At 30.9% G+C, this 13,181-nt stretch overlaps 1 protein-coding gene across 1 annotated transcript in view; it reads left to right on the top strand.

Annotated features, from left to right (window-relative positions):
- Positions 1 to 13,181, top strand: part of LOC117171007 — a 254,157-nt gene that overhangs the window by 148,177 nt on the left and 92,799 nt on the right. Inside the window, exon 3 of the mRNA XM_033358052.1 lies at positions 851 to 954. Within this exon, the coding sequence (XP_033213943.1) occupies positions 890 to 954 (65 nt within the window). The 5' untranslated portion in view covers positions 851 to 889. The remainder of the gene's footprint in view (positions 1 to 850; positions 955 to 13,181) is intronic.

Raw genomic sequence — 13,181 nt, 5'->3', positions numbered from 1 at the left:
CCTCCTCCGCTGCTTTGTACAGAAACGCTCCTTTGCCCACTTCTTCGTGATTCCTGACCATTTTAAGAAGAGGGTCTCTTCCATTTGCAACTCTGTGTGCTGAACCCAGAATAATCCTGTTGTGAAGACATTCAAGACTCAATATTCCGCGACCCCCTTGACGGCGTAAGATGTACACTCGCGGAACGGAAGACTTAAGATGCATGCGTTTGTTCATGTGCATAACCTTTCTTGTCCCGATATCAAGAGATCTGAGCTCGTTCTTCGTCCATGGAACTACTCCAAATGAATAGAGTAGTACCGGGACGGCAAGCATGTTCGTTGCAGATACTTTGTTCCTCGCTGATAGTTCGGAAGACCAAATCTGTCGGATGAGGCGTTTGTACCTGCTTCGGAGAGTATCCTTTTTAGATGTCACATCCTGAATGCGGCTCTGTGGCACGCCCAGGTATGCATAAGTCTCTCCAGCGCAAAGGTGTCGTATGGCGCTTCTATCAACGAGCTCAGGATCTTCAGGAATTCCATTAAGTTTTCCTCGCTTCAAATAAATAAATATATATATTATTCTGTCAAGAACTAGGAATCATTTTTACTCTAAAAGAGATCAGTTTTAAGGGTTTTATTGTAGAAAAAAGTGGGGCTACACTTAGACCACCACTACTATCTTCATTTAAAGTAATATCAGGTAATGTGATTATCATAATATAATTCTTAAACGCAAACCTGATATTTTGGACTTTATAACAATGCACAATACAAATAAGAAATATAATTTTATTTCATTATACTTAATTAATTTTTTAAGTTTTCAATCACTTTTCAAATTATAATTGATGGATTTGTATTTCAGAGGTTGTGGTCACACCGAGTTACCGATGACGAAGTGGACATGAGTTGGTCGCCCAGATGGTCGCCATTGCGGGTTCTGATTTTCATTCTTCTCGAATACGGTAAGTTTAATTACTATTTATCCAATTTACTGCATTTTTCATGTTTTTTTTCATTTAAAAAAAAAATCTATTCTCAAGAAAATTCATTTTTTGTATGGTGAAAAATATTGAGTGCAAAAGTATTTGGCCTCAACAATTAATTCAATTCCATTTTACTTATTCCCGACGTCACTAATGGTCGTGAAAAATAATCCCCTGCCTTTTAAATTAAGACAGAAGCTTTTTTCATTTGCTTCTATTCTTCTTCATTTTTCTTCCCTTTTATTCTCATGACAGATTTCCAGCTTTTTTGTTTCTTGACACTTAAAGAGTTCACGCGAATAATGCGCACAATAGGTCGTAAAGAAAGGCTAGACTTTTAATGGTTGTTGCAGCTATCTAGGTCAGTTTTTCAGAACTTCCAGGATTTATAAGAACAATACTTCAGAAATTTAACAAGTCTTTTTTAAACTAAAATTGTAATATGCAATTATACAGTTGTATAAAATAAAGTAGATTAAAAAATTACTCCTACTCTCTTACGCGTCTTGTATCGTTACCGGTACAATTTAATAATTCAATTAAGAAAAAAATTAATGGCGACAAAGATGATTACCCCACATAAAAGTAATACAACGTCTTCCTAAATAAGCACAAAATAAAATTGGAAAAAATATAAAAATGAATTTTTTCATAAAATCCACTTTCCAGGTTTTTAAAATTCAACTAGGAGGATAAAGTTGAATTAAATAGAAACCCCGAGTTTCCTTATTTTGTCTAATATTAAAAAAAGTCCCTGCTTACATAGAGAACAGATTCTGTATGTTTTATGTAGGCTAAATAATTTTCACGGCCAGAACTTTTTTTTTTAGAAAAACTTATTTTTATTCGTTTTTCTCGCGAACGATACAAGCTATCGTAAAATAGTTATAGCTATTTTTTTGTATAACATTTTTAAATGAAAAAAACTTTTTTAGCATTTTTAAAAATCCGTCGTTAAATGAAAGAAATGAAAAATGTAACTTACCAGATTTATTCGTTATCCGAGTATCAATTTATAAAAAAATTAGCAAAAGAAAAGAGGGGGTTTAAGAAAATCGACTTTTCATATTTTTGAGAAAAAATATCATCTATTGTTAATTTTCCAGCTGTTTCTAAATTAAATTTAGTGTATTCGCATAAACTCTCTAGATTCAGGAAAGGAAACATAAATATCTCAATAAGGAGAAAATTATTAAAATTTAAAAAAAGTAGTATGTTTTAGAAAACAATCCTAAAATTTAAAATACTCATTACTTCGCGAAAATTCTTTTTTTCTCATATGGTAAAATACGTGTCATCGTATTTCATTTGAAAAACAACACGTTTCAGGGGCGAATGAATAATTCTGTAACTTGAAGCTACACTTTCTGTATGATTTGGAATTGATTCGGTCTAAAATTTTTACATTCTATCAGAGAAGGTATTCGATGTTTGTAAAATTTGACCCCCTCCGTTTATGTCAAATTTCCACGTTTTAAGAGCACCTGAATCCGAAAAACAAGTTTTAACGAATGGGTCTGTTCGTTCGTGGGTGGTTCTGTGTGTCTGTAGATTTTTGGTTTTGTTAGCACGATAACTTTCGAAAGAATTAAATGATTGTATTTTCCTTTGGTACCCTCTTTTAGTGTCCTAAACTAAAGGTCAAGTTCGTTAGCTTGCCATTTTGGATAGAAATTTAAACAGTGAGTTCATTTTGATTATTTTTGAGACCACTTTTTTCAAGATTCAAAAATGTTCTGTACGTATATCCATAGTATACAAAAAGATGAACAATTTATCTTATCGCCCTTAAAAACAAGAAATTACTAGAGTTATAGAATTTACAAAATTCCAAAAAACACACGAAAATGAAAATTTTAAGTCAATTAACGCACGATATGGAAAAGACAAGAGAAGAAAAATGTTCCTTTTTGAATGCCCTACAAGATTATCATAACCACATTTTGAATTTTCTTGAAAAATCGAGAATTCAAATTTTGACAGCATAAAAAATAATAATGGAAAATCCGAAAATTACATTTTTTCATTCAACAATTTCACATTATTTCAAAGATTCTAAAATATATAAATGTGTTTTTGAAATATATATATACATATATATATATATATATACATGTGTGTGTGTTGATGTGTGTATGTGTGCGTTTTTGGTTGCGTACCTAAAGGAGGACCGGGAATGGAAAATGAGACGATATGAACTCCCATTTAACACAACGCTGCTGAAGATTGGTGATCTTCTTAGCACAAAACACTAACCAGTTATGTCTCTCTATTGGAACTAATCCTCCCCCCCCCCTCTTTAATCGAAGTTTCGTGGGCTGTTGTTGCAATTAGACTCTGTCTCCTAGACGATTCGAGAGAAACTTTCAGTGAATTATAACGAGGTCAAGCAATAGGGTACCACAACTGCGATGTAGAACACGATACGATAGAAAATACAATTGTGACTGTCCGCGAAGAAAGGGACCTTACTCGTCAAAAATCAATGTTTAGGTTTTTACACCAATCGATAGTTGTTGAGTTGCTCTTTCATTTGCAAAAATCAGAAATTTTTTAAGCTGATTACTTTTTTTGTTATTAAGCTGCAAACATAGGCATGATAAACGCTGTCGGAGACAAAACGAGAGGCTTACGAAATCCAGTTCCACTACTTACCACTACAGCTGTTATGCGCTGTGTCCATGAGCTCCACTGGCCCACGGATATGAGCGCCTAAAGATGTAGTGGTAAGTGGTGGTGGTGCTTTTCGTTGACGCCTCCCCCACTACTCAAATGCCTGCTTGCGGACTCGGCTACGCTCGTCCGTACTGTAAAATTCAGCTTTGACCCGTAAGGTCTCTTTCTTCGCGGGCGGTGACAATTGAAAAATTCTGTGTCACTGAGGTTTAGGGATATAATTTAGAATTTAAAGACGGTAAGGCTGCTGTGTAGACTGTATGAGTAACGTTTAAATCGTAAAAATAATATTGGAAATGAGCAAATTCCGTTTATGAAAAAGCGACACAAGTTGCAATAAAATGTTTATTAGCCAATTTTGTTTTGAAGGATGCACATTTTTTTTAACGAAACAATGAAACGACGTCTGTTTTAATACCAGTGCATCCCGGAGCAAAATCCTAATACTCGGCAAGTCCTCTCTGCATGCTCTGTCACGAAAAATAGAGTTCTGCGCGAGGTTGGAGAAAGCTTTTTAGTCATCGTTTTTCCTCGAAAACGCTCGAAAATTGCGAATTTGGAAATAAGTAAGCTTCCGCGAGCATTAAAGACACTTTAGCGAGCACTTTTGAAACATTGAATATTTGTTTGAAATCTCGCTACGTGCTCGCTCAGTACTTTAAAATCATCGGGCAAACTCGATTTGACAGAGCACGGACAGAGTGTTAGGATATCGCGAAAGCCTTTTTAATGCTCGTGGAAGCCTACTTATTTCCTAATTCGCAATTTTCGAGCGTTTTCTAGAAAAAACGAGGACTGAAAAGCTCTCTCCAACATCGCGCAGAACTCGATTTTTCGTGACAGAGGGACAAACTCGAATGCGAAGCACGAGATACGTGATGAGAATTGTTCGTTAAAGCCTAAAGAGCTTTAACAAAAGAGAATTCACAATCACCAAATTGCTGCTGTCGATGCTTTGACCTTTAGTTAAAATTTATTTATTTAGTAAAATTATCGATCGTGACGCATGATATAAATATAGTATCAAGCCTGATTTAACATTTTAAAAACATTTAGGATTTTTACATTTGGCTTGTTCGATTCAAGAAGAAAATGTATTATAATTATCTCTTTTAAATTTATTATTTAACCAAAAAATTAGGCATCATCTTAGCCCTAATAAATCAGAAAATAATTCACCTAATAAATCAGGGAGTCATTTTTTAATTTTTGTATTGGCTTCATTTTCACATTTTTAACTTTTTACCCCGTTGCTAATTTTTCGTGAAGTATGAAAAAATCCCTTTAATTGATTAATCCTGCATTACATCATTTTCTTTTCGCATTAATATTTTTAATCTCGTTGGCTAATTATAGTCATCACAAGTAAAAATAGATTAGCGGCAGAGGTGGAAAAAGAGCAGTTTTAGCGTTATCATGTGAACAGGTTTAAAAGTTAGCTAAAAACTTTTTAATTCGTCCTTTATCTACCATATAGCCGCATCACCGCATCTGCTATCTTAATTAGCACTATCCGGAAGTGCAAGTTCCCGCGAGAACGATGTCGAATAGAAGAGACGAAAGTAAATAGTGAACGTAAGTATAAGTGAATAAGAGTAGTGAAAACTTTCTTTGAAAATTATTTTTAATAAAATTTAATTCCGTCTTATCACTTCAATTCAAATTTGTCATTCAATGACTTTCTTTCAAAAAAAAGAGTCGTATATCCATATTTTGATTTTCGAAACCATGATTTGTAACACTTATGTTGATTATTTTTCAATCAATCAGAATGGTTTTTCTAAACTAGAAAATTTGATTTACTTTTTTTTAATGAAAATTTCTAAATTTAGTATGTTTTGAAATCATCTATAGAAAAATAAATTGAAATGAATTAAATTTAAAAGTTATTAAAATAAAATATTAATGCTTAAAACATATATAATGCTTAACTCTTCCTCTTGCGTATCCTGTATTTGACAAATTTGATATAGTTATTACAGTTCAAAGTGTAACCGCATTTACCTCTCAGTGTGGGATTAAGTCGACGACTTTCAATAAAAATGCAAGAATAGCTTCTCAGTAATTCCAAGTGTTAATACAATGACAAGTAAACATAAAAATCCGTGTTTATTTTAAATAAAAACATAACCTTCTTTGTGTTACAACACAAAATGAACAAATAATCCTGACGATTCTTGGAAACATTTTTGTGAATAGCATTTTCCAACTACTCATCGGAATATTTAATTGAATGGGACGGTCTAATTTTGGTATTATAATTTCTCACCTTACTCGTCTGGCCCAAAATACAAAAAATACATAGAAATATTATTTTTATAAAAATTAAAGCAATCTGGCTTAATATGGTATAATTACAATAAATATACACGCAACTGTGAGAAGCATCCTATAAGATAAAGTTTCACGTTTATTTTACAAAAAACAATCGAAATTCTTTTTGATTTTTATCAAGAAAAAGAAATCAATCCATAAAATATAAAATTATACGTCGCCCGATTTTCCCAACTGATCCCGGTTAGCCCCGTTTTACGGTACAAAAAATGTATTATGCAATATTTTACAATGATATGGAAAGTGCTTATTTTTTGTCACCTTTCTGAGAAATATTAGAAGGACCCAGCAGTTTAAGCAGCATTAAACACGTCTACCACTCAATCCTAAGTTCACCCCTGAATCCTTATGAGTTCATCACTCTACAGTCTACAAGCATTTGCGGCTAAACAAGCAAGTGTAAACGACGAAGGAAAACTTTCTTAGTAAGTTCAACCTAATAGAATTCTCAGGTGCTGCCGGAATAACTGAGTACAAATATCTTACTTGAACTGCTCGCTAGCACCTGGTCTATTTCCTTATCCATTAAAGTTTATATTCGTCCCCATTTTAGAGGGGGGAAAACACTTTTCTCAATACTGCCGTGATTTGAGAAAACACCGTTAACTGCAAAAAAAATGAGTATTTTATATCGTTGGAATCGTGAAGAAAAGATGCACCTGACTATTAAAATAATTTTTTCAAATTGTTAATAACTTTTAGAATAATTATTGCTAAATTTTAGAAAAACGCTGTTAACTGCAAAATTTGGCGAGTCGTGATTTGGAAGAGAACCGTATCATGGACAGCTGAATACGTCACAGAAAAATTCGAGAAAAAGCCGCAACGGCTTACACCGGTTTACACTGTTCTCCAGAATCATGGAACCTCGAAAAAAAACGTCTGTGATTCGAGAAACGCCGTAACTGCATTTATTTTTAGCTGCGAAATTCTATTGTTGTAACGGCGTTTTCTCAAATCACGACAGGCCTATTTCTGAGGTCCGTGATTCGAAGAGAGCCGTAACTGCCCGTTACGGCGTTTTCTGAATTTCAGCATCCCAATCAACACCGTTAACTGCATTTTAGATAATTAATTAACATTTTTCAACATTTTTTGTTGCAGAAATGAAAAGTTTATATGCAAATTAATCAAGAACAACAACAAAAAACTGCAGAAAATAAATTAGAATCCGCGATACACGCGAGTAAAGATTGGAACAGTTTTCGTCGATTTTCTCGGCTTCGTTCATTTTGCAGTTAACGGCGTTTTCTTAAATCACGGCAGAATAATTGCTTTAAACATTTTTAAGTGCGGAAATAGGATTTATTTTAATTCCTTCCAATTAATATTTCCTAATTAAGGTCCTACTAGAAGTCTATACAAGAATATGATATATTTAAATAATTTAAGCTAAGTTTTCCTAAGCTTAAGTTACCATGATACGGGGCTAAGCGGGACTTCTGACACGAAGCGGAAATCCCGCTTTCTATTCGAAGCAAGCAATAGTAAAGTCGAAAAAATCAATATAATTTCCGAAATTCCAAATTTCGTGTGTCATTATTTCCTCGTTTCACGGTACGCTGAATTATTTTTAGTTTCACATATAAATAATCTATAGCCTTTTTAAGAAGAGATAGTAGTTGTTTTTTCTTAATAAAATTTTTATCGCAATTTAAATGTATAAAAAATATATTCGATGCTAATTTTAAAAAAAATGTGGAAAAGGGAGGGAAAAAGTGACATATTCACCGCTAGGTAATTTTAAACGCACAGTGTTTTTTAATCAGACGTTTTGATTCATGTGGAAGTCCTCTTTAGGCGATTAATTTCTGAACAGAACCAAAATTAATTTTCAGTAATATAATTTTTGATACAGATAGCAGTGGAGAGAAAAGTATATAATTCTAAAAATTAAATTACAATTTTGACTGTGTTTGTTGTAAAATGTTGTGCTCTCAATATCAAACGTTTATTGATTCTCAAACAATTTAACAATATAAAAAATCAAACGTAATGAATTTAAGCACCCCCATTTGGGAAGTTTTCGTAAAAAGAAATTGCATTTTTTTATATTCGGCAATATTAACACGTACTTTGGGCCTTTACAATTAACATATGGGATTAAAAATTTTTAAAACTCAGTTTTAACAGAAATGTCTACTTTTGACTAACTTTTAGTCACTTTTTAACAAAATATCCAAGGAATATTTTCCATTCCATAACCTGTACAGCTGACGCCCATAAAATTGTGTATTATGTCCTGAAAATGCAGAATAATAGTTTTATTTCAAAGAAATTCAAATTCCTGCATTTTTTCATTCAATAGTTCCTGCATTTTTGCATTCGTATTTTCTAGAATTAATGATACAGTTAACGAATGTTAGGATAAATTTTTTTAAATGCATTTTGTAATTGCTTAAAACATTTTAATTTGCTTATATTTTTCCCATGCTAATTCATAAAAAAGTTAAAACTTTCTTGAACTAATTAAACACTTAATAGATATCTGGAATGATATTTCTTCTTTAGGAAACCAATAACGTGTTTATTAAATCATTATTATTAAGCATTCACTTCTGACTTTTCTTGGGAAAGGAAAAGAAAATTCTAGTTTTTTCAGTTATTTTATACTATGCCGGTTATTACAAAGATATTGTTTCTTTCAAAATTTATACCTCCATTGCTCAAACAATTATTATTTGATTGAACAATTTGTTTCATTATATTATTAATGGATACATTTTTCTTGTGGGATTAATGATTTAATGGGTAAAAAATTTAAACCAATTGTAATTGTTTTAAAATATCGAAGGTTGAGCTTCCATGCACTCCACGTTCTCAGAAACCATACACAATTTATTTTTTTAGTTTTACTTACGTGCACATTTTATTTTTTTACTGTTTTTACATCAATTTTGAAAAGCTGCACATAATTCAGTGAATAAAAATATATCGAAAATGACTAAATATGTCAAATCTGTTGAACCAAGTTTTTCTGAATTTTCTATATAAACATTGCCTTATTAAAATGATTGTACATAATGAAAATGCCATTATGTCCCATTAAATATTTTATTTAATTTACCACATATCAAGCAGTTGGTATAATTCTTTTTCACGACACTTATTTTTTCACCCCAAAATGAAACGTGTTTTTTCTGTTTAAATTAAACCCTATTATACATATGGTATAATATAATATAATATGATATAATTTTTAGAAATTCGGGTAGATGTCATCCCCTTTTATACGACCCTAGAATGACTAGCAATATCGAGTTGAACGCCTCCCTCATTCTTTGGTTGTTTCTGTGTTTGAATGATCATCTTGTGTGTTTAATTTGTACAAAAAAAGCATATCAATCAAAATTTAATAAGCAATACTTTTTATGCATAATGTTTCAAAAATTTTTTTTTTTATCAGTCAGTAATGAGTAACTTTTTTAGGGGAGACTGGTACAGTGTACATACTAAATAATGCGAATGTTCTTATAATAGGAATTTTATTAATGGAATCTAATAACTTTACAAAAAGCTTAATCGAACTTCTTCTTGTACAGATGATTAAAGTTGCCATTAATTATAAATTAATACATTCAAAATATGTCGAATAGTTATTTTGAAAGGAAAAACACATAATTTATTTTAATTTATTTAAATTTGGATTTTCTCAAATAATTTGCAAGAATGAATCTTAATTTTTTACTGAAAAAAGATTATTCCGGTTAATTCATAAAGACAGGTTTCTAAAAGAAAGAAATTTTAATATTCGTTGATTTAAGAGTGTTTTATTAAGATTATAATTGGAACGTATATTTTTTAACATACAATTAAGTAGGAGAAGGTGGGGCGATACGGTGCACAAAATCTTTGACGCTAATTAAGTTGTAACCTGTAAGAATTTGCAGAAACAAATATTTATTGAAAATTTCTCCTATTTATCATTTACAAGTTGCACATACGTTTTTGTAAATGAAGCGAACTAATTTTTTAGAAATTAAGTATTAAGTACTGTAGGTTAGTTGATGTGCTATCGAACACGTGGCGCGTAAAACAGAACGCATGTTGGGACGGTATGGAACAATTGGAATATCAATTCTAATTTGTAAATAATTTTTTTAAACTAAAAAAAAGTAAGCAACAAATCAAAATTCATGCCATGGAACACCAACGGGAAGAGAAAAATATTAAAATACGTATTTTAGGCAGAAAATAACCTACTACCAGTCTTCCTTTTATAATTTCGTATTTTAATAACTTAAATAATGTACTTTATCACTTTTTATTTCTTACAAATATCTCGCAACTATTCCGACCGGCGACCGTTTACCCTGACAATGACAGGTTAAGTTCGCGGATGTTCAGGTGTTCCATTCCGCCCCATTCAGCTTGTTGCATCTCGCCCCCAACGACAATTTTATTTGAAATCCGTATTTTCTTTTCTTAATAATTGATAATTAAATCTAATGCCAAGAAAAGAAAATTTATACATCATTTTTTGAAATTTTTGTGAGGAAAAATGGGATAAAAACATTACTAGTACTTCATTTCCTCTCGAAAATGACACCATTCCTGAGTTCTGTAGTACCAAAAATTTGCACTTACTTTCTGATACAATTTACATAAAGTATTCATTCTTTTTGTACTTACCTCAACTCATTAGACTTATTTTTATTTAATAAATTAATATCAAACTTAAAGCGTAAATATTTTTCTAGATATAGTAGCGTTCTATTTTACCCGTCTCTTCCGTCGTGCCCCACCTTCCTCTAGTAAACAAGTCCCATTATTTGCAATAGAAAAAAGAAACTTCGAAACTAGGAGTCGATAAAGAAAAGCGATTTTATTCAGAAGCTTTTACATCACCGGAAATAAAGTTGAAAAAACGAGAAATAAAAGGGGTGGAAGAGGATAAAAATTATAAAAGAGTGAGAAAAATGGAGAAGGTGGTCAACTTTAAATTTGTATGAATTCAAAGCTGTAATAATAAGAGGAACAATATTTTTTCAAACTTTCTTTTCGAGAAATAAATGTTATTTCCTAGCTATTTTAATTTTTAATCAAAATAATTTCTGAAAAACTCTGAAGGAAGTTGAATCCTGAATTTTAATTTGTTTCTTTTAAATTTTAGGTTGCGCAAAATTAAAATACCAACCTTGATCTATTTTGAATTATATTTTCTCTTCTTAAATTTAGTAATTGAAATAATGTTATTAACGATATATGATTGGTAATTAAATTGTTCTTAGAGAATAATTACTCCTGAAATCTACCTTTCATTCTCTCTGCAATCTCATTCAATATCATGCAATCCCATGCAATCCCATGCAATTCCTTATAATCCACCTTTAGGAAAAAAATATTAGAGAAAATTCAGTGTAGTTCTATGGTGATTTTTTGTGAATAATTTTTGTATCATTTTCTTACGATCCTACGATAATCATTATAAGAAAATAATATTGAAATATTGAAAGCATTAATACAAAAAAATAGAATTATTTGCAAAATTTTGAAACATTTGAAGGATTTCAAACACTTAAATTGATTTCAACGAATTTCAACCAATTTCATGGGATTTTGTTAGATTTCAAACGATTTCCAAGTAATTCTAAAGTGTTTTAACGGCTTTAAAAAGATTTAAAATTATTCGCATGGATTTCAAGGAATTTCCTAAAATTGCAAAACATTTCAAGAGATTTTAGATAATTTATAAGATTTCCGGAGATTTTAAGGAATTCCGAAAGATTTTAAGCGATTTAAAGAGATTCTTAGAGATCATAAGGATTTTTAGAGGGATGTTAAAATGTTTCAAAGATTTTCACAAGAATTAAAAATTTGTATTGAATCTCCAAGGATTTCAAGGGATTTCAAAGTTTTCGAGGGATTAGAATGGTATTTTCACATAACTTTATTGAATGCGTTAAATTTAATTATTCAAGTGAATTCAAATAATTTCTACTTATTTTACTGAATTTTCACAGTTTCAAAGGAAAGTTCTCAAGAGATTTTAGGGGATTCTTAAGTGTTTCAACAGATATAAAACGATTCATGCACTTTGAGAGAAATATGTAAGATTTCCAAGGAGTTCAAGGGATTTTTTAAAAAAATTGGAAAATAAGTGAAATGAAATTTCCAAAAATTTGTAGCAATTCTAAATATTTCGTGGGACTTCAATAATTTCCAGGGATTTCAGCTTTTTTTTAATAACGTTAATAAATGGGTTTAATTTAATCTAGTTTTAAGGGATTTAAAATGATATCTACTTATTTTAATAGGTTTTTACTATTTCTGAAGGATGGATTTCAAGATATTTTATGGTATTCTAAAGGATTTCAAAAGATTTGAAAAAATGTCAAGGGATTTAAAAAAGTTTTGTAGAATTTCCGAAGATTTCAAGGGATTTATACAAAACTTTGAAAAATAAATGTATTCAAATCAATCTATTTATTTAAATGAATTGAAAGTTTTTTATATGGATCTTAACGTTTTGTTTATTGGAAACTGTAATAAATGCGTAAGGTCTACACGATGAGGCCAAACCAAGTTTGAATGAAAGTTCCATGTAAATGGTATTTTTTTATTATTTATGTTAAAATGGGCTTCTGCGAAAATTTTAGGATGAAAACGTAAACAGTTGGTCGAGCGCTTTTTAAAAAAGTTGACTTTTTTATTTAATTACTAAGAAATAAAGAAATTTTCATTAGATGATATGGTACATAAGTATATTGCTTAAAATTGTATTCAATTAAATTTTTCAATTTAAATATGGATTTCTAGTAACTGAAGAGTATTTTAAGAAGAAATTTCTTTTCACTTAAGTGAAAACAATCTGAGGGGTTGTTTTTTTCAATTTGATTTTTGTATTTAATTACTAAGAAATGTAGAAAATCAGTGGAGAGGAGCTCTCTGAAAAGATTATGTTTCTTCTTTTATTAATATATAGAATGTCCAAATTTGAGTAAGGCAAAATATAGCGTGAAATTTTATTGCATTTGGACACCCTTCGGACATTTGAATTTGATAATTACACCCGGCTTTATAAACAGAACCCATTACATTTTCGGATATGTGCATGTTTATGAAGCATGTATGTATATGATATATCTAGAACAAGAGCCAGTGATCCCAGATCTGAAACGAGATGCGGTCGAATACTATGAGACGGCTATGTCCGTGTGAATATAGTAGGAGACGCTGTAAATGACTGAGTTGCGCGCG

The sequence above is a fragment of the Belonocnema kinseyi genome, chromosome 4, assembly GCF_010883055.1.
Source record: "Belonocnema kinseyi isolate 2016_QV_RU_SX_M_011 chromosome 4, B_treatae_v1, whole genome shotgun sequence".
Classification (NCBI taxonomy): Eukaryota; Metazoa; Arthropoda; class Insecta; order Hymenoptera; family Cynipidae; genus Belonocnema; species Belonocnema kinseyi.
Note: the sequence above shows the minus strand (reverse complement) of the source record. Positions and strands in the feature narration are given on the sequence as shown.